This window comes from Sphaerodactylus townsendi, linkage group LG06, assembly GCF_021028975.2.
Source record: "Sphaerodactylus townsendi isolate TG3544 linkage group LG06, MPM_Stown_v2.3, whole genome shotgun sequence".
Lineage (NCBI taxonomy): Eukaryota > Metazoa > Chordata > Lepidosauria > Squamata > Sphaerodactylidae > Sphaerodactylus > Sphaerodactylus townsendi.
The window spans coordinates 89,911,653-89,933,278 of NC_059430.1; the positions used below are offsets into that span (position 1 = coordinate 89,911,653).

At 40.4% G+C, this 21,626-nt stretch overlaps 1 protein-coding gene across 1 annotated transcript in view; it reads right to left on the minus strand.

Annotated features, from left to right (window-relative positions):
* Positions 1-484: 484 nt before the first annotated feature.
* CACNA2D1 (calcium voltage-gated channel auxiliary subunit alpha2delta 1) overlaps positions 485-21,626 on the minus strand; it is a 446,220-nt gene continuing 425,078 nt past the window's right edge. The window contains exons 31-39 of the mRNA XM_048501599.1: positions 20,786-20,824; positions 20,183-20,254; positions 18,842-18,994; positions 18,696-18,748; positions 15,829-15,884; positions 15,599-15,728; positions 13,954-14,066; positions 12,315-12,397; positions 485-1,457 (exon numbers count right to left, since the gene is read on the minus strand). Of these exons, the coding sequence (XP_048357556.1) occupies positions 1,341-1,457; positions 12,315-12,397; positions 13,954-14,066; positions 15,599-15,728; positions 15,829-15,884; positions 18,696-18,748; positions 18,842-18,994; positions 20,183-20,254; positions 20,786-20,824 (816 nt within the window). The 3' untranslated portion in view covers positions 485-1,340. The remainder of the gene's footprint in view (positions 1,458-12,314; positions 12,398-13,953; positions 14,067-15,598; positions 15,729-15,828; positions 15,885-18,695; positions 18,749-18,841; positions 18,995-20,182; positions 20,255-20,785; positions 20,825-21,626) is intronic.

The window sequence follows — 21,626 nt, forward strand, 5'->3', positions numbered from 1 at the left end:
CTGTAAAATTAGAAATGTTGGATGTTTCACATTCAGGTACTAAAAGGTGCTAATTTTAGCAGGGTGAAAACATCCCCAGGTACAATTTGGAGGATTCATACACTTCAAAAACAAGTGCATGTAATTCAATTTAATTCAATTTAATTCCCTAAAAATTCCTGTACAGAAAATTTTAGATGAACATTTTTGTCCGTATAAAATTCATCTCTTGCAGACAGCTAAATGTACCATACTTTTTTCAGCGTTTACATTGCACAGTATATTCAGATATCTGTTTAACAATAAATAATTTAAGATTAAATTGCATCACACTGCAATATTTGGTTTTTTACACAACAAAAGAATCACTCAGTTACCTTTTAAATAAACTATACTCTACTGTCAAAAACAAAAAAACCCCAAACTTAAAAAAATAAAAAAATAAAAACAGCAAAGCAACAGCTTCATCATCATGCAAAATACCCTTGGAAGCCAACGTTCATTATTCACAAAGACATTTTTATTCACAAACTTTTCATCTGGATATTTTGGAGGACTTGGCTAGCAGTAACTGCTCTTTTGATCACAGGAATCATGATGTGGATGTCAACAACTATGCAGTGAGGAACGGATGCCGAGTCTGAGATGAAAACCACCTTCTCTGTTGCAGTATAAAGCTCTCAAGAACCTTTCAGGATTATATCATTTCATTTTTGCACTCATTGCATGAACTTATCCCAGTTTAGCAGATGACTCATTCAGAGTAATTTTATCAGAAAAAAAAATTCATCATAAGGCATTGTAAGTTATGGTGGAACCTCTGGAGATGCCTAGCTAGTGCTCTCATTTAATGAAACCATTCTGGATGAAACTGAAGTCTATTCTGCATATGACGTTAAAACAGACATTAAAATGCCAGTATTCTAAAAAGGAGTGTAAAATAAATGACAGGATTTCCCCAATCCTTACAAAGTATTGGTTTTACAGAATAAAGAGTGTAACTGATTCAAGGCTAAGATAAAATAAACAGAAATAAATGGGGAAAAAAATTAAAGGGGAGCCCTTTACAAAAAAGTCTTCAAAATCACAAAAATTTCATTTCGTCACTAAAGCAGCACACATAGAATTCAGTTCCGATGACCTAGATGATGCAGCATTCACACACGTCTACAGATCTGACACGCCAACATGCAGTCACGGTGGGTGCCTTCAGAGTCTTCCCCAAAGAAGGTATCAAGTAATGGGCATTGCCAGTCATCTGCAGTCTCAGCAGACAGACCCCCTTTTCCACATGAAAGGGTGAGGAGGTTAACATTTTGGCAGGATCTTGATTTGTTATGCAGGTTTTGGTTTAAACAGGGTCATAACTGGCAATGTCTGCTGCCAGATAACAGCCAGAGCAGGATCAACTGTATTCCTACCATTGACCATAATGATGGGCTGAGTCCAGAGACCCCACCACAGTCTCTTGAATCCTCCTGTAGGCAAAACAACAACAAAAAAGCACATTCAGTATCAGTTGAAATTTTAATCAGAAGGGAAGAAGATTATGCACTGACATTTGTGACATCCTTGAAGGGCTGATTCATGGGGGCTACCCTTCTAAGTAGGTTCACTAAAGCATTCATATGACTCTTTTAGTTCCTTACAGATTTCTTGTGAATGGACTCAAGTTGCGTCAAGGTCTTCTCACCTGAGACCCAGCATCTGACATCTGTCAAATTCCACTTGCCACAGTCTGTGTCAATCTTCAACATGCCGTGGAGCAAAAAGGGAATTTCCTTGAAATATGATTTTGGTCTCAGAGTTTTTTTTTTTTTTGGGGGGGGGGAGTAGCTAAACATTTGAAAACTTAAATATGCAATGAAAAGTGATAGCACAGTCATATAATAAAATTCACAAAAGAAAGACAAATTCACAAGCTTGTTGTAGTATTTCACCATAAACACATGCAGATATGCATGCACATTCAAAGAATGAAGAACCAAGATAAATCAGTAGCTTTACAAACTACCACAGCAGGTTGAGAAATACCATTATATGGAAGTATGATGATGCTTTACACTAAGTCACAGTAGTTCATTGAGCCCAGAATGATCTACGCCGATTGGCAGTGGCACTTTAAAGGCTTGGGAAGAAGTCTTTTCCATCCTTTTCTTCCCAATCCTTTTTAGCTGGGTACGCCAGAGAGTAAACCAGCAATCTTCCACTAAGAGATGAACCTCAATAAGTGAAACAGTGTAGTGGAGGAGCAAGAAAAAAACATAGATCAGCTCCATGGTAAACCAGATCCTCCCCACATTGGAAAATCAGATAACGCGAATAAAGAAAAACATGCTGTGGCCCAGAAGACTATCACCACATTTATCAGAGAATAGGTCTAAAGACATGGATGCTGGAGTCAGTCTGGCTGCATGAACTTCCTCAAGAGGAAACAACCTCACTAGAGGCCGCCACGGAAGGAAAAGAGGAGCCTCACTGGCTCCATTCTTTGTACCTAGAAGCCCTAGAAGACCCAGAAAAAGACAGGAGAAATATCTGCTCTAAGCTATTTTAAAAAATAGAAAGAAAAAAAGCTGTTTCCCTCTGTGCTGCTTCACTGATATTCATTGCTGGTGCTTATCCTAATAGTCCCTGTTCTGCTTATAGGACAGAACAAAACATGGCAACATGGTGAGGTGGGGGAAGAGAAGAAAGATATCCAAGATAGGATTTTTTTTTCATTAGAAAGAGGTAGCTTTCATTAAAGAAGAGGCTGCAAACCCTTTCCAGGAACTACATGACTTGTCTCAGCCATGCCACAGTGCAGACCACAGAATGGCCCCTTTAAAACTACCTCCAGGAACATGTCATTTCAGACTCACACCTTTCCTGCAGGACTTATGCCTTCAGTCTGCCCAGATCCTTGGCAGAATAGAAATCTTTAATTCCCCGGAATTGTCACTGTGATCTAGCCATGGTCCTGACTGCGAATTCCAAGTCACACATTTTTTGCTCTCTAAAATGGCCTGCATATCCACTATCTGCCCCCTGGAGCAAACATACAACACTAATGCAGAGTGCTGTATATTTGCCCCAATGAATCAAGTAATGGCTCTCCAAAGCTGTTTCAGATTAGGATAGCGGTATAAAAGGTAGGCACTTTGACATGGTGGTCCTGATCGGAATCGGCCCTTCAGCCCACATGTAATTGTTTAAAGGACAAAAATGCAGCAAGCCTTATTCACAGAATTTCCAGTGACATTTATAGATCTGTCCTAAACTAACAAAGTTCCTGACCCCCAGTTGAAGCAGGAGATTATGATACATTCCATTGAGATTCCTATAATCACTGAAGCACCTAACACTTGAATCTCCAACATATTTTCACCTATGGGAACATTACAGAAATGCCAACTTATAGTACTTGTGTATATGAGTTTAAGTACTGCCAAGCTGCTTTCGACTTATGGCAACTCTATGAATTAATGACCTCTAAAATGCCCTGCCCATTAATAGCCTTGCTCAGGTCTTGTACACTAAGGGCCATGGCTTCCCTGACTGAGTCAGTCCATCTCAGCTTGGGTGTTCCTTTTCCAGTTTTTCTAGCATTACTGTCTTTTTCAGTGATTCTTGCCTTAATAATGTAACCAAAGTATGATAGCTTCAGTTCAGCCACTGTAGCTTCTAGGAAAAGTTTGGGCTTAATTTGTTCTGGAGCCCACTTATCTGTCATTTTGGCAATCCATGATATCTGTAATGCACCTCTAGCACCACTGTCAGCTTTCTTCATTGTCCAACATTCACACTCGCACATAGTAATGGGGAATACTATGGTATGAGTTATCTTAATCTTGGTTGCCAGAAACACATCCTTAGACTTAAGGATCTTTTCAAGATCCTTCACAGCTCCCCTCCCCAGTATCAATCTCCTGATTTCTTGGTTGCAGTCTCTTCCTTGGTTGATGACTTAGCCAAGGAATAGAAAAGTTCAGACAATTTCAATTTCTTCATCATCGACCTTAAAGTTGCATAATTCTTAGTAGTCATACTTTTGTCTTCTTGGTTTCAGCTGTTATCCTGTAATACAGATATCCCCAATTTCTGGGTTTGTGATACCACCTATTTCAGTAATTGTGACCTTGGGAGTTGTTGCTTGCCATACCTACAATTGTTTGATTGCTGAATTATATTTGTTCCAGCAATTGTATCTTCATAAAGACTGAAAAAAAGAATGATATAAACCTGACATATATCTCCAATCACTGGCTTATTTCTGAGTATTTCAGAAAGTTGTTGAAGAGGAAACAAGAGGAACATACAGAAATCTCTCTCTCAGCAATTTAGTATGCTAATGGAAAGGGAAAGAGAAACATCATTTGCTGAAGAATGTTAAGAGTCATGTAAGTTTGGTTTGTATCTGCTTTTCACACAACCCTATCCCCCATTCAGTACATGATGTAGTTGATTTATATGAAAATTAAAATGAAGAAAGCATCCAGGAACTGGGATTTATAGGGAAAGTAGAGATGGCCAAGTCAAGATAATAATGAACAACAATATTAGAAAAATACAAAGAACTCAAGATAAAGAACAAGATTAAGAATAAATGAATTCTGCTAAACTTTTACTCTCATTTTGAAATGACTGTCAGGAAGGCATCTACACATGGAGAGTGTTGTTTCAGAACTGTCATCCACATGAGCTTTTCCAGAGGAAACAAGGCCATGGACATGACTGAATCCAATGGAACATTTCTCATGAATATGGCACCAAGTAAAACAACTAAGAAGGATCCTTCTGATGGCCAAAACTATGTTAGAAGAGTCTGAAGCCCAGCCTATTGCAAGGATCTTTTGAAATGTTGCGACCTGAGTTCTACCTGTTAGGTAGTTTTTCTTCTTTGTCCATACCAGAATATTTTGCAATCCAATATTAAAAGACAACCCTTTTTCACAGTATGATACCCCTAAAATAAATTTGAACTGGTTGACTTTTGTTCCCTATGCCAGTACTGCTTATGCACCATACCTCTGTTATACCTGAAAGAGGCAGGTTATTATTACTTATTATTAACTAATTTGTATCCCATTTCCTCTCCTCCTTTTTATCCTTACAACAAACCTGTGAGGTAGCTCAGGGTTAGGTAACCCAGGAAGCTTCAATGGCAGAGTGGGGATTCAAACTTTGGTCTCCCAGGTCCTAGTTCTACTCCATCCATCCATCCATCCATCCATCCATCCATCCATCCATCCATCCATCCATCCATCCATCCATCCATCCATCCATCCATCCATCCATCCATCCATCCATCCATCCATCCATCCATCCAATCCATCTAATCCATCCATCCATCCATCCATCCATCCATCCATCCATCCATCCATCCATCCATCCATCCATCCAATCCATCTAATCCATCCATCCATCCATCCATCCATCCATCCATCCATCCATCCATCCATCCATCCATCCATCCATCCATCCATCCATCCATCCATCCATCCATCCATCCATCCATCCATCCATCCATATATAATTCTTTTTCTTTAGTATTAATTGTACAAGTCGCTAGTATTGAATTTTGGTACTTGTATTTTGGATAAAGGATTTTTTTTAAAAAGCCAAGTTAATTTAGTGATTAAAGATCGTTGTGTCTGGGTTCTCTCCTATTACTGAATTTAATTGCAGTGATCCCACAGCAATATACATGTTATCAATCAATACTAACTATTCCAAGACATTGCCATGTATTTATGCTGGCAAGATTTAACTTGTTATCATCTACACTCTTGAGTGGAAAATACAATAGCATTACATCTAATCATAGATTTTACTAATTGGGGGTGACTGAAGAACAACTGTATCTGTGTCTAAGTTCTGTTCTCTGTAATGCAAATGACTGCGTTAATGTGCTGTATATACTCTGTTCAAATTTTGACCCTTAAACTATTAGTTATTTTAAGACAAATGATATATACTGAGATTTTAGGTAGGTAATTAATTTTACAAAAGCTTCTTTTTTCTACTTCTAAGTGGCCTGCAGGATGCAATAAAAACTGAACCAGAGCCACTCTTTAATAGGGATGAGCAGATTCCCACAGTTGTGTTCCTTTATTGTTCCTGGATTTTGCCCTGCACTCCATTTTGCTCATCCCTAATTACAGTTCAATTAGGAGCTCTAAAACTAATTAAGGAAACGGAGTAGTTCATTTTGCAGTATCATGTTAATTCAGTTGGTTTGTTGGCATCTCCCTACTACTGTGAATTACAGGTGGACATGCCATACAATATGAGGGAAAGCCAGACAACTTCAGTACAGAAAGAAAGAGAGAAAAAAACCTATTTGAAAGTTGGTTTCCCTTCACTGCCTCATCTCCCCATGCCTCTGCTCCCCATCAACAAAGTAAATATGATCACACAGGAGTGGAGCGGTGAAAGGTGGAAATCTTTTTTGGTTTGGTAACTCTCAAAGCCATGTAGCAGCTAGGAGGCTTTTCTCACTTTAAAGCAGGCATCTCCAGGCTGCTACTCTGAAAGCATCCTCACTACTTTCATGTCTGAAAAGTACCTTTCTCCCCTAGGGTCAAGATGCAGAAAAACATGATTATGTAGTTATGAAGCAGAAGTTGGCAGATCACAACATAGCTTGCCTGAAGCAAGGTGGCATGGAGGAAGAATGACATCTTAGCTAGCATGCCATTAGCTGACTCGCGTGCCAGTGGTTTCAGTCACAAAACCAGGCTTGCACTGACGCTCAAGAATTTGCAGAACCCTTGGCATTCATACCTCATTTCCAAGCAGATCTCATCAAATCTGCCAATATAAAAGACCCTCTTAGCATGCAGCAGCCACACTATCTAGGGCACAGTCTAAAGGCACTCAATAGAGCAAAGCTAAGGGGGTCCAATCTAGCCAGCAGTTGGATGCAAGTCTTGTTAGAAATGCCACATATGCTGCTTTGAGCTCCACAGAGGAAGTTAGAAACTAAATCACAGACATGTGTAATGTTTTGAAGGCCGTCAGTACTGACTTTTATCTGCAGCTGCCATGCACTAAGGTAGCCATATACATGCTAACACCACAAGCAGAACTAAGGGACATAATGGGGTTGTTTTTTTTTGCATGCCATTAGGATAAGAGCACTTTGAACATTACAGCTATTCATGAAGACAGGACCATTTTGGGACTGTGTTACCCAAGCAAGATACTCACTATCTCCTCCTGGGTCAAACTGGTGGCAAAGCATTTCCATGAGGAGATGCCAATCACTTCCTGCTTCTGACAACTGGGAGTGAGCTTAATCCTTGTGACACACCTGTGTCTCCTCACTAGGGTGCCATTGCTTGAATGGCTTGGCTGGAGGGCTAGCTTGTCCATGATTAGTTTTGTAGACGTATGGCATGGACTAGGTTGTCCACTGCACCTGGGATTTGGAACTGGGATGCAGCATACATCAATCAACATTCTAGGAGCAGAGGAACAGGTACATGCCATATGTACATAAACCTTACTTATGCTATAATACTGCCTCCTTCCCCCTCAACCCTGCCAAAATGTTTACAAAGAAAAATTGTGTAGACTCGGTATTAGAAACATTCACAAATGAACTGATCTATCTGTAAGGACGCACATTTGTTCCTTCATCAAGGTATTCAAATTATTTTCAGGAAAGTGCATGAATTAACTTGTTTAAAACTGCTTTAAAGGTGAGTTCTGCTTTGCTTCACACTGCTGCAGTTCAGTCTCTGAAGGCACTAAGAATATGAAAAGGAGAGTGAACTTTTTCATATGGACCTTGAATGCTCCAAGAAATACTAATCTATTGTTGAATGCTTTCATGGCTGGAATCAACTGAATGTTGTAGGTTTTCTGGGCTATGTGTCCATGAACTGGTAGCTTTTGATCCTAATGTTTCACCTGCATCTAAGGCTGGCATCTTCAGAGGCATAAAAGAAGCATTTCTCTCTGTGGCACAACAAAAACTACCAGGCCACACTGCATGGAAAACCCACAATAGCCAAACAGTAATCTACTGTACAGCACTATAAGTAAATCAGACTGAAGACCTTGTTCAAGGATGAACAGCCAGTTATGCCAATGTGTGTGTTTGCCAAACACGTGTCTTGTGAGGACTTAGGGAGATCTGTGCAATCTTAAAGCAGTACTTTCCTCCAGTAACTATTTGTTACTTCACTAAACTGAGAATTTAGAAATAAGTAATTCAGATGGACACACATCCATGATTCTAGGTATGATTTCTCCCATCCATTAAAAGTAGCACTAACTTACAAAGTAAAACTGGAGAGCCAGATATTTACCATGGGATAGGACCTATCCAGTAGGCATTCACACTATTAAGCCTCTATGCATGAAAGCCAATTTACTTGCTCTGATGTTAATCCCCTTTACAGATAAGTCTCTGGAAGAGGTTAGAAGTAAGACACATAAATTTCTACTAAAGAAGTCAAGGACAGCATACATGGTTCTCTTTTCTCCACTGTAGCCTCACAACAACCCTGTGAAATAGGTTAGGCTCAGAGAGAGTGGGGGGCAAGCCCAAGATCAATCAGCAGGCTTTATGGTGGGGGGGGGGAGAGGTAAATCTCAGGTCTCCCAGATCCCAGTTCAAAACTCTAACCACTAAATCATGTTGGCTATGTGATCACAGATAGAAATGAAGGACCAAATTAGCAAATGTGAAATGACCAAACAAACCTGCAAAGAATCTCCCATGCAGGGAAGGAGGCTTGAAAACTCAAGGCCCATTCCCAAATCTCTCTGAAGGGGAAAATACCACCTTGATGGGCCCAATACTATTTCTCCTTTTCTCAATAAAATAATACAGCAGTTTTTTTCACATTCTCCACATTCCCTGAGAATCCACTTAATATTGTTTTCTATGAGTGCTAAACTTTGAGGAAAAAACACAAAATAAGAGAAAGGAACTGACCATCCACACCACATGAAAAGTTGCAGAAAAATGAAGAGAGGAGCAGACGTCATGGCAGAGGCACGACTCGTTGTGCATATAGGCTGATCCTATTAGTAACAGGCAAAGTAGCAAGGAAAGGAAAGGAAAGAAAACACAGAAAGAAACACATACAAAGATGAGATCTCATGCAATTTGCTGGCTGTTAGCAGAGTTAATGTGAGAGCATTCAACCAAGAGCAAAGAGTTTCACAGTGGCCACTGCAAAGTAAACTTAACCAAAATACTACTCTGTTACAGTTACAGAAACACACAATTAACACACTGAAGAGCACACCAAGCCAGTGAGCAAGACTCGTTGTACTTTCACACACAACCAGATTTATGTTGGCAGGTCATGGAGATGGGCCAAGACTTTTCTCCTGATATTTTGCCAATTGTCTCTAGCATCCTAATTGTCTTACAGGTATGTGAACTCTTAAATTTAATGTTCCTTTTCTTAACTCCTAAATTTAATGCTCCAATGTACTCTATGTGGCACACGTTTTTTTAAAATAAACTGAATCTACTCACATATATTTCTTGGCACTTAAATGTGTCTGCAGTTTGTTTCAAGTTCAACAGTGAGCAAGGATTCTCAAAAGTAGGTACAAGGAAACTTTTCTCCTCAAAAATAAACAAAACCAGCCCTTGTTCAGTGGACAAGGGTGTACATTTCCACTGTGGAAAGCTATTTATTCTGTCCCCTGCATTGGGGAAAAGCTCAGATCAACTCAAGAAGCATGGGAAGAAGAAATGCAAGTTATTTGTGCTTGCACTGTTAACATTTCTGTTGGGCATGAAAGCATCTCCAATACTAACAAGAGTAAATGGCTGCTGTTTAATCAATAAGGCTCCTAGGGAGAAGAACCCAAGAAAAACCTCCTCTGATCTGGGTCAAAATAAGAAGTGCAGGAAGCTGCAGGCAGAACACCCATGTATTCCCAGTGGCTTGGATCCACCAGAGCTTTCCTGCAGATAGAGTGGCTTGCTCTCACAGTTCATGACTTTCTTGAATTCCACCATCCTGTGTAGCAGCCCAAATGTTGCCTGAGTTGATCTGATCTGTTCCTTTAGTTAGTTGGGGGAATTAACTGGAAACAGACCGGCAATGTGAGAGGTGGGCAGGGGATCTTCACAAGGTATACAGAGCTCTGTCCCCTGAGAAATCCAATCAAAACCAGAATTGAAGAGAAGAAGGATGCAACTTTATTAAATGATCAAAAAGAATAAAAACACACTGCCAAGCACAGAATTTAAGAAGCCTAGTTTAAAAAAGAGAGGAGTAACAGTGGGAATAGATGATGGTATTGGGAGGGTGATTTTTATCATTCCAGAAGTGAAGGGGTCTCAGGAGAGTGAGAGAGAAATGGCCAGCACTTCTCACAGGGAAATGATGCCGGGTGTAAAGAGGAGATCCAAGTACAAACAGCCATGGATTTTGGGGGTCTAGTTATACGAAAAATTGATCCTCTGACAATGATAAGAAGGACAATCATCCTGGGACAATGCAAAGTTCTGTTCCCAGGCATGGACAATGCTTTGGAAATGATTTGATGAAATTAAACCTGGGAAAGGCCAAAACTTGATGAGTTTTGAGCAGTATTGATGAAATTAAAACAGAGGCATTCCAGATCTTGAAGAGCTTGAACTGTTGTGTGGAAACAAATGTGTGGACATTTGCAAGATTGCCAGGTGTGCAATTTCGAAGGTGGACTGTTGTGAACAAGATTTGAGTAGCTGTGCCCTTACGAGGGTCATTGTCTGAAGTTTGGCATTCTTAATTTGGGAGGGGAAAATGATAGCATGTGTCAGGAAGACCCTCTTGATATCAAACCGTTGAATTAATATTGGCACCTATCTTATCTTAGCTCTGCTCCATCAGGCTGGGCTGTACATGATATCAAGATTATGATTGGTAGGGCATTGTAGCTGATCCCAGCTGAAAGCCTCCCCCTCCCCCCACCCCCACACACACATACCAGGTCTGACTATAGGCTTGCCTGGTATCACAAAGTGCAGGAGGAGGAAGGAAAGAAAGAAAGTCACTCTCCCCAGGTAGAAATTGTCCTGTCCACAGAAAGATCCCAGTGGATAAACCCTATCTACATGAGGCCCCTGGACTACTTGCCCACAATCCCCTTGCTTAGAATACTACCAGAAGAACAGTGAGTACACATGCCATATTTTTAGAAACCTCAGCTTATGCAGAAATTATGGCATCACATAAGATCTCATTGTATGGAAACTCTTAATTGTGTGAGCTTTCTTATCACTATACTGGTTTCACATTTATACTATAATAGATTTGATACAGACTAAATTGACAATTTCCTCCAATTCTCCCTGGCAGAGGGGAAGCAGGAAAGTTCCATTCTGCCATTGGAAAACTTGGTCTGCATTCACCCCTTTCACAGGTTATGGTACATTCAGCCACTCTTTCATTGGAGGAGGAGACACTTAAGTTGAATGAAGGATAAGTGGAGTGGCTGCTAAATGTACATACATTTTGTGTGCATTTTTATATGTGCCCCTTCCTTATCTCTCTTGCCCACCTATGTGTAGATGTGTTGATACCCATGCACTCTAAATGGTTGCACCTTTGCTAGATGTTTTGGAAGAGTTTCATGGCAGCTCATCATACTGATGTTGATAGGATGTTGGCGTGTAATTCTACCAGTCTGCCAGTCAGACTTTCATGCAAATACATTTGCTAATATAACATGTGAATGTTACAAACACAGTGGAAAGGCTAGTCAGAATCTTGAGTAAAGGGAGTATCTCTCATGCCTAAAGGAAGCTGATCACTTAAACCAAGAATTGGAGAAAGCTGGAGGAACGCGACCTATCTTGCATCAGCAAGGCAAAAAGAAAGGCCTTGGTGCCACATGTTTTAAAGTAAACTTTTCAAAGCGTTGGATCTTATGGATCTGTTCCACTAGTGGTCACGTTCTCTTCTGGCACAAGGTACCATCCCTGTGTGGGAAGGATCTCTGTGCTGAAAGAAAGCACCACTGTTAGTGGAAAGATCTGTAGGATCCTAGCCAAGTACTGTATGGATAAGAACTATGGGAGATAGGTGGTTGATTTCCCACCAGCATGCCCAGAGTGCTCCAACTTCAGAAGACAAACTCTCCCGCCTAACAGTGATATTGGAATTCTGTGTGAAAGTACAGGAATACCGACAAAGGCAACTAAGAAAAAGCAGCTAAATTCATGTTCATCAATGGTAACACTTGAAATAGAGTGACTATAGCCCAGAATCAAAAGTATGAGCAATGAGAGAGAGGTTACAGCAGTCAGGCACTTAAAGGTGCAAACTACTCCCAACAGTTCCTATGGATTGGAAGGATTCCCTTCCATCTTGAGGAAGGCCAAAACTTACCTCAATATTGTTGTCAAAGCAGACATCAGGTCCTTTCCTGTATCTGGGCTGCTGAACCATTTCACAAGGATTAGGTCCGTCATCTAAACTTTGCTTAAGGAATATGGAGAATAGACTGACACACTTGCTTATAATACTTACTTAAATATTCATACATTTTGTTTTTTGAACATTTCATAAATGATCTAAACCTGTGGATAAGAAACAAAAAGCATCACAGAATCTGGACTGCCAATGTAAGAGCCCAACGCTGGAACCCAGCCCAACTGACCAACTATGTGCTGGCCTGGGTCAGACTTCCAATCCATCTTTGGGTATGGAAAGGAAGGGATCCTGTCATTTGGGCATGTAACTGCTACACAGTGAAAAGGCTCCACAACAGCCAGACCAGCTATCCACACTAAATACGTGGCAATCTGCCCTTGCTTGCTCCAATAGAACAGCATTTTTTGATTTCTGCTGTCCTTCATGTTCAGTTTTCAAATCAGGGCCAAGTCCTAGAAGAAAAGGAATGGGGATAGCCATCAGCACCTGGTGGTAATTGGAGGTGCTTCACCTGGACAGAAATTTGTTAATAATCTATTCTCATTACCCATTTTCAAACTTCCTTCATAGGCAGATGTCTTACTTTTTGTGCTTTCTGGATTGACTGGAAGTACCTTAACCATTCTGAGGTATATCTTGCTTCCATTTTAACAAGAAACTTCTAAAAGTTTCCTTTTGGACCTTTCTAGTAATTGATATACTACTATGTGTTATTCAAATTTTAGCTTTCAGGGTGATCTGGAAGTTTCTTTGAGGCTCATTTAAATTCCTCAGATTTGAGGAAGAGATATTCAATTTTCTGACTTCATACTTTTCTCATAATTGAGATTAAGTATGCACCAATTCAGTTTTATGTGTAATGTTAGAGTAATTTAACTATCTTGGGTTGCACTTTGTGCTCCTGATTTGACTTTCCTGTGAATAAACTAGTGAGACTTATTCCTTTTCCAAGGTCGAGTGGGAGAAAGCCCTTCTCCCCACATGAATATCATCATAAACCCTAGAACTTGTTTGTTTGTCTACCCTAACTGGCCGCAACTATCCTGGGTTTTAGGGAGAGGTCTTTCACCTACTGCCTGATCCCTTTAATCCAACATTGAACCACTCCAAGCCCAATAGGGAAGGGGCTGTATAGAAATCTAATAAAATAAAAATAAACATGCTGGGGATTGAACCTGGAATCTTCCCTGTGCAAAATAGATGCTATGTGACTGAGCAGAAGCTCCCGCCCCACCTCTTCCTTCCCCCAAGAATTTATACAACCATGGTTTTATTTAAGAGTCTGAGACTGGTCCAAGGTCAACCATGGTGATTGATGATGCAAACACCAGATTCACTGATATTACATGGAAAACAACTACTCCACACTTAATGAAATAGAACCCAGAGCCCTTCGGGGATGGGGCGGTCTAGAAGCCCAAAGTATAAATAAATAAATAAATAAATAAATATGTCATTTGAGAGGTACAAGTTTGACATTTGTCCACTATGCAAAGACTGAGAGGATGACACTCAGAAAGCTCCAGAATACTTTCCATTTTAATCCTTTGCAAGCAAACCCAAATCCAAAGTAATCTCCAGCTTCAAAGGATACCCGGCTTTTCTGCTTGCATGAGTGGTTTTGCATCACAGTAAGGGCACATCTGTTTGCTGTCACTGATTATAAATACTAGGTTTGTATTGGAAATTTTTTCAGCATGAAATAGTCTGTGGGCAAAAACAAAACAGCATAAAGAGGCCATGCTTCGTTAACAGGAAAAAGCAGGTAATCATCTTTGGGTATTTTCTAAGCACCAACAGAGTGCAACTTTAAAAGTCAAGTGTTTGAATCAATTGGCATGATTTGCACAGAAATCTTCCTTTGGGAAGTGAACTGGTCCATGAGATCCTACAGCCACAAAACGAAGCCCAAGGATTCTTCCTTATCACAATATATATGTATTGAGTTAATTTGTGACTTACAGTCTACCTAATGTTGAATATAACATTATTCTATGGTACTCTTTATTATTAACATTATTCTATGGTAGGAGCAGCAGTGGCGTAGGAGGTTAAGAGCTCGTATATCTAATCTGGAGGAACTGGGTTTGATTCCCAGCTCTGCCGCCTGAGCTGTGGAGGCTTATCTGGGGAATTCAGATTAGCCTGTACACTCCCACACACGCCAGCTGGGTGACCTTGGGCTAGTCACAGCTTCTCAGAGCTCTCTCAGCCCCACCTACCTCACAGGGTGTTTGTTGTGAGGGGGGAAAGGCAAGGAGATTGTAAGCCCCTTTGAGTCTCCTGCAGGAGAGAAAGGGGGGATATAAATCCAAACTCTTCCTCTTCTTCTTATCACTAATTGTAACTTTCACACCAGCTCTATGATATGTCCAGAGTAGCAGCTGCATTAATCTGTTGCAGCAAAACTAAATATGAATCTTGTACTACTCAGTCTAACAAAATCTTATTCCAGTATCAGCGTTAATGAAATAGAACCCATTTTGTCAGAAGAAATTAATGAATTCACACTAGAAATTATTCCCCCTTGCTAACCAGTGGATATTCTAAGGCAAAATGTGAAGCCTGTGTTATCACCCAAACCAAACAGGAAACAACAGCAATTTATGTTCCTTGAACTAATTCCCCCCTCTGTAAAAACTGCAATAATATTAATGCAAGCAATACCGTTATGCAAATATTATCTGATCTGCAAACTTCAGAAGTCTTTTATGAATCAAAACAGCATATCCTATACTGTACACATATGCATTTATATTTCAAGGTTTTTTACCATGTTTTGCTTTGAAACCTGCTTCAAACAGCTTTTCTGGAGCAGTGGTAAATATGTGTGTGTGTGTGTGTGTGTGTATAAAGTGCTGTCAGGTTGCAGCTGTCTTATGATGACCCCTCATAGGGGTTTCCAGGTAAGAGACTAACAGAAGTGGTTTGCCACTGTCTTCATCTCCTTAGCGACTCTGAGGTATATATATTTTAAATAAATAAACATATATATTTCCCCAAAATACATGAGTGACAGAATAATTTCCCATTAATTAGTTACATTCCTAATAACACTCAAAACACTACTAAGAAAAAGCATAGTATATACTGTGTGTATATATATATGTGTTTGTGTATTAATATTATTCATGAATTTTATCCCACCTTATACAAAGGTCTCTATGCTGCTCACAATAAAGTCAGTAAACAAAATTCTGCAACAATACTTTTACAGCTCAAAGAAAAATAAACCCTACCTAGAACAGTTTATGCAGTCTAGGATGCCACTAAATGATTTATCATCATTTTCAAAAAAGTACTGAGTTTGGACTGTTATACAGCTCTGTTTTGATTGAGCGGCACTGTACTCGTCCTCCTCGACTTCCGCTGAAAGAAAGAAAATGCTTTTAGAGCTGGAAAATGCAAAAGAAAGATGGCTTCTCTTGGTGGGGCTCTTTTGCCGTAATACACTAAATTCATTACTTACCTGCACCAAGGAAACGTGGAAATGTCAAGCCCAAAAAGAGCTGCTGCAAGATAGACCTGCATTCACAAAACAAAACAACAATATTGCACAGGGAAGTAACAGTGGCAGATCAGCTATGGCCACCAGAGCAACAGAAAAAAAGCTTATATTCCATTCAACTTCATAACTCCAGTAGAAGCTCCTGTTGTGGGTTGAATAAAGTACTTCCCATTCTCACTGGACACAGTGTGTAACAGACTTCCCTCTGTGATACACCTCTGAAGATGCCAGCCACAGATGCAGGCGAAACGTTAGGAACAAGATCCACCAGACCACGGCCACACATCCCGGAAAACCCACCACAACCAGTTGAATAAAGTACCCCAGCTCCCACCACTGAGTGCCACTGAAGGCATAGGGCAGTGGTGGTGAACCTATGGCACTCCAGATGTTCACGGACCAAAATTCCCATCAGCCCCTGCCAGCATGGCCAATTGTAGTCCATGAACATCTGGAGTGCCATAGGTTCGCCACCATGGGCATAGAGTATTTAGAGGCAGCAATAAAGGTGCTCTGGCTATAGCTGCAGCATGTATATAGCTACCAAGAGAAAAATAGATCTACTGCGGGGTCACACTGTGTGTTAAATTAAATACCTGGCACTGGCAGGCATAGCAGCAGGTGTAATCTTGGATGAAGCAGTGCAGTCTTTGTGTGGGTTACATATATGCTTTGCATTGTTAGACTTTTTGTCCCAACCACTCTTTAATTATATTAGTTGTAGCTAACATTTTCATGAATGCTGCCCATGCCCTGAACTGGATAGCCCTGGCAAACCCAATCTTATCAGATCTCAGAAGCTAAGCAGGATCAGCCCTGGCCAGTATTTGGAAGGGAAACCACCAAGGAATATCAGACAAGGAGGCAGGCAATGGCAAGCCACCTCCAAATGCCTCTTGTATTGAAAATCCTACAGGGCAGCCGAAAGTCAGCTGTGACTTGATGACAAAAAAACCCAACAACTTCAAAGGCCACACCATAATTCCATATCTTCTCCAGAATGTGTTGGACTTGCTTTACTATTCTGCTCCTTTTGTGAATAGTGCAAAGGGCATTTGCGTGAAGAGGCTGAGCTGTTGGAAAGTATTCAGCATGTGAGAAGTCCTTTCCCATGCCTGCCAACACAAATCTCTACTTTCTGCTAGCATGCCTCAACATCTTTTCAATCCTAAATACAATATTATTTTTTAAAGTGGCCAATGTATAACAAAAGATTTTGTCAGTTACTAAAATCCTGCCCATTTATTTGCCTCCATGGTTAGATTATGATAGACTGCAGAAGCCATAGTTGTTTATTTCCCTAATAAAACAGAAGTAAGCTATATACATCCTTATCCAGATCCAGTTCTCCTGGTAATGCACTGGAGATCCTAAATTGCTGCCTGGATGTTGTGGTAATGGCTAGAAGAAATAAAAGGACTGTGCCAGTCACAGCAGATAAAAAATAAGACTAAGGGTGATGGTACAAAATAAGTGAAAATATATTTTAATACTCAGATAAAATTCCCTATGCATTTCCCCCAAAAGGCTTTTTCAGATTTGTTAGTCTTGCAGTGATTTTCAAAGAAGAGTATAAGTTCAGGGCTACTGAACAAAAGATAGGAAGTAACAGATGGAACTTACAATCTGCAAAGGAGGGAAAGCAGAGCAGAATGTGGGTCAGAATAATCCACAAGCCAACAATGGAGCAATGGGGAAAATTCTAATAATCCCTGCTGTACTGTAGCCTCTTGCTTTCTCTGCACTGATCCTAATTTAGTATTTTTCCAAGTCTTATCTGATAAATTTCTCTAATGGCTCTTGCATCCTTCAGATCCTCACATTACAAAATACATTTCAGGACAGTATTTTCATATGAGGCACTATGAGACTAGATCATAGGGTTTGAAAAACCAATTGCTTGCATGAATATAAATACTGATTTGTGAAATACATGCATTTCTTCCCAAAATGACTATCCAAAGCACAGTTTCACTTTAACTGAAGAAAGAAAGATCTTAATTCCCCTGTTTGCTCCATATAGCCGGGGATATCGGTGGAAAAGGCTGCTGAGTCTCAGCTGACATATGGCAACCCCTGCTTCAGCATTGCAACCCTGGACTTTCTCGGTGGTCTCCCATCCAAGTACTAACCTGTTCAATCCGGTTGAATTTTTGAGACTAGCATGGGCTATTCAATTTAGAGCGGCCAGGAGTATTACAAACATAATTTCAGCAACATCCTGTAGATAGGGTGGTGATTTTTCTTTGTATTTTTGCAATTAAAAGTATAATAGAAAAACATAAAGATCTAAGCAGCAGATAGACAGAAGTCTATCTGATTGATTACTATGTTTGAACAGTTAGAACACTGCAGCCTTAGTGAAAAAAATTCACATACTTATGGGGGCTGACCAAGACCACGGCCCACTCTGCATAGGCCAATAACAGCATCCCTGGAATGGTAAAAACACTGTTCTGGAGTGCTGTCGCATGGCTGCTGCCTCTGCATCAAGGCAGCACCGTGCTTTCCTCCTGAAACTCGCTAGAAAACAGTATTTCCCTGCAACTGCCATGCAAACGACACAGGGTTGGAGGCACCGCTTTTCAGCCCCTCCATTTTCCCCCACACTGAACTTCTCTCCCTGCGGAGCTCCACAGAGATGGAGAGGCATGCCCACACTGCCCTTTGACCCCCTTTGACCTGGGGATCAAAGGGCAGCGGGGGCGTGCCTCTCCATCCCTGCAGAGCTCATATATGCCATTGGGAGGCCACTTCTCTGGCCTATGTGGAGTGGGCCCACATTCTTTAAAAGAGCTACAAAACTTACCTGGAAAAGTTCAACTTACCAAGCAGCTGCAGAGGCCCACCATCCTAGCTGTAAAATATCGGCAATTGTAGGCTGGAAAACAGAAGGAAATTAATGCAGCGTTACAAGAATTTCAAAACACAGTCCAAGTTTAACACTGGTGGGGATGGGCAAGAAGATACTAACCACATATGCAGAGCAGAGACCAGCACCTTGCTTAGGTTCGTCTTCTGGGTCACACACTGACTGATAGTCATAAGACTTGTTAAAGGCATACAAGGACATATTGATGAGATTCCGCATGAGGCCAGGGTCAATCTCGCCAAAGAATTTTCCAATCTAAATCAGAAAAAGAGGATTAAAAACAAACTGAATAGATTATATTTTTTCCCATTTTAATGGGTTTTATTCAGGTGACCAGTCTACTGTGAGGGTGGCCCTGATCCAGATTTAAATATCTGAAGACTTGCCCACACTTGGCTATTAGGTATATAGAACTATAGATGTATATGTTTTTTTTTTAATTTATTTTAATGACATATACTAGCATAATGAAAGCAAGAGATTTATGATGGTCCTTATGTATGAATATTATTATTATTATTATTATTATTATTATTATTATTATTATTATTATTATTATTATTATTATTATTTATATTTATAAACCGCCCTCCCCCGAAGGGCTCAGTAGCTGGGTTCCAATATACAGACAGAGTGTAGTAACAGTGAATAGATGGAAATAGGTATCTTGCAAATCAAGAACCACAAACCATAAACCTTTTTTTAGGTTGCAGAACAGACACTAAAGAAATCACTCAAAAATCTTAAACCCACAAAAACTGGTTTAAACCTTGTAAATTTAAAATTGGCCTATGATCTCTGTCTTTCTTATCTACTAAGAAAAAGTGGCAATAAAACCCATAAGGGGAATCAGGGTTATGACACTCCTCAATAGCTTCCTTATCCAAAAGTATCTGCAGTTCAGTTGTAACTGAGGAAAGAAAATGTTCACAGTGTTGTTCAACTGGACAAAAGGGAACAGGACTCCAACCTGCAGCTCTGCTCAATAATAATAAAAAAGGAGGAAGGGTTTGCTATATAAGTCTCAGTCCTTTTAGATGTGACATTCTTGCAAGATATAAGATGGTAAACCATGTCTTACATTGGCAAGAACTATTAACATATGTAAGCAGTCTAGTATCCTGTGCTTGGAGTTTCCTTCCTGTCTGGTCTCAGTTTGTAGCTGGGTTCCAATATACAGACAGAGTGTAGTAACAGTGAAATATTAGGGCAAACTCTTGAGTGGAGGGTATTTCTTCACATCATATTCAGTGGTATCCCCTAGCAGATGTAGTGGGTTTGTATGTGTTCATCCCTAAATAATACATCGTGAAACTGTTAATTATGGAAATCTGAAATCTTAAACAATCTTATCAGCTATGGTTTTCTGTTTTTAAAGCATTCTTGATCTAAAGAGGTTATGCAAGCTAATCAATCTACATTACACTGAAATCATGCACTTACCTCCTGTAAATATTCATCCCGATTTGACATCAAAAGAAACCCTCCATCATCAAGAATAACACAGTCAACATGCTACCAAAAAGAAGTAAAAAAATGGGAAGGGATTATTCTTACAGTCAGATACATGCAGCTATTACAGAGAGGTTAGAATGTCTCAGATGCCCCAAATAGACCTGAAGAGTTCTGGCATGCAGTCCATGTAACTGTTGCGATTTTACGAACTCTGCAACGGGTGATAAAGATCATGTGGCCAGATTACTAGTCTCTTATGAGAAGGCACCATCATCCTAGATTCAAACTGTCATTTGCTAATCTCCTCCTCAAATTGTGCAGGAAGGTGTTAGAGATGGGAAAAGTGAAGAGTACCACCAGGCTATCTTCTAAGATACACACTATGTGTGGTGGCTTTGATTCAAAAGAAATTATTCAGAGTACTTCAGAGATATTACCTCACTGAAATTCTTGCAAGAACCTTGTATGATTCCAGGTGCCAGCTAAGTGTTTGGCCCAATGTCAGAACAGAAGAATCACTGGCTTAAAAAGAAACACCCACAAACGCAGCTTCCAAGACCACAAAGGAGTCCTTCTAAAGAACTTTCTTACCATACTGTTCATTTCACATCCGCACAGTTCCCCTTTGCACTGGAAAACAAAAGCATATGAAATCTCTCCTTAGGAAAAGGAGAAAGACATGCAAAATGCTTGGTGAACTAATACATCTAGTTCATGAAGGTTAAATAGCAAGAATATATGAAGGAAGTGTTTTGGCAGAAAATTCCTTGTCAAAATTCCACATTTCAAAGTTTAAAAAAACCTTGATATTCCTCAATCTCCATATTCTCACAGATTTGCAGCCCCATCCAGGGAGAGGGATCAGCGGACTCACCCTTTCCAGGGCACTTAACCAGGAGAGGGGCGATCCCGCTGGTGTGTGGCCATTCTTGCACAGCGGGGATGGTCTGGGGGAAGGGCTGGGGGAAGGGCTGAAAGTCAGCTCCCTCCGGGGTGATTGCTGTTGTATGCCAGGAGCGAAAAATTCAGACTTAAGCCACCAAAAGTGATCACTTAAGTCTGAAAAGCCCAATAGAGGTTGCTAGGTAATGGAAAGACCTTTTCTCTTTGCAGGCCTCCCCACACTGCTGAGAAACCCCTGTGGGAGTGCTGTGGTGCTGTGGCTGTGGCTGTGGTGCCACAGAGACACCCACCTCATAGATGGGGCTACTGCAAAATGCCTATCACTACAAAAATACAGCAACATCTGCTATGTCCATTTTCAGCATAAAACCATTTACTGAAACATCAAAGAGAGTTTTGTAAGATGGGAAAGATAGTTTTCCAACAATCACCTCTGAGGATGGAAATATTATATATCCAGGCCACTGGGGGGTGGGGCTGTAAGAACAATATTCCTGGAGCCCAAGATGCCCTGAAGACCCTGGTAGTC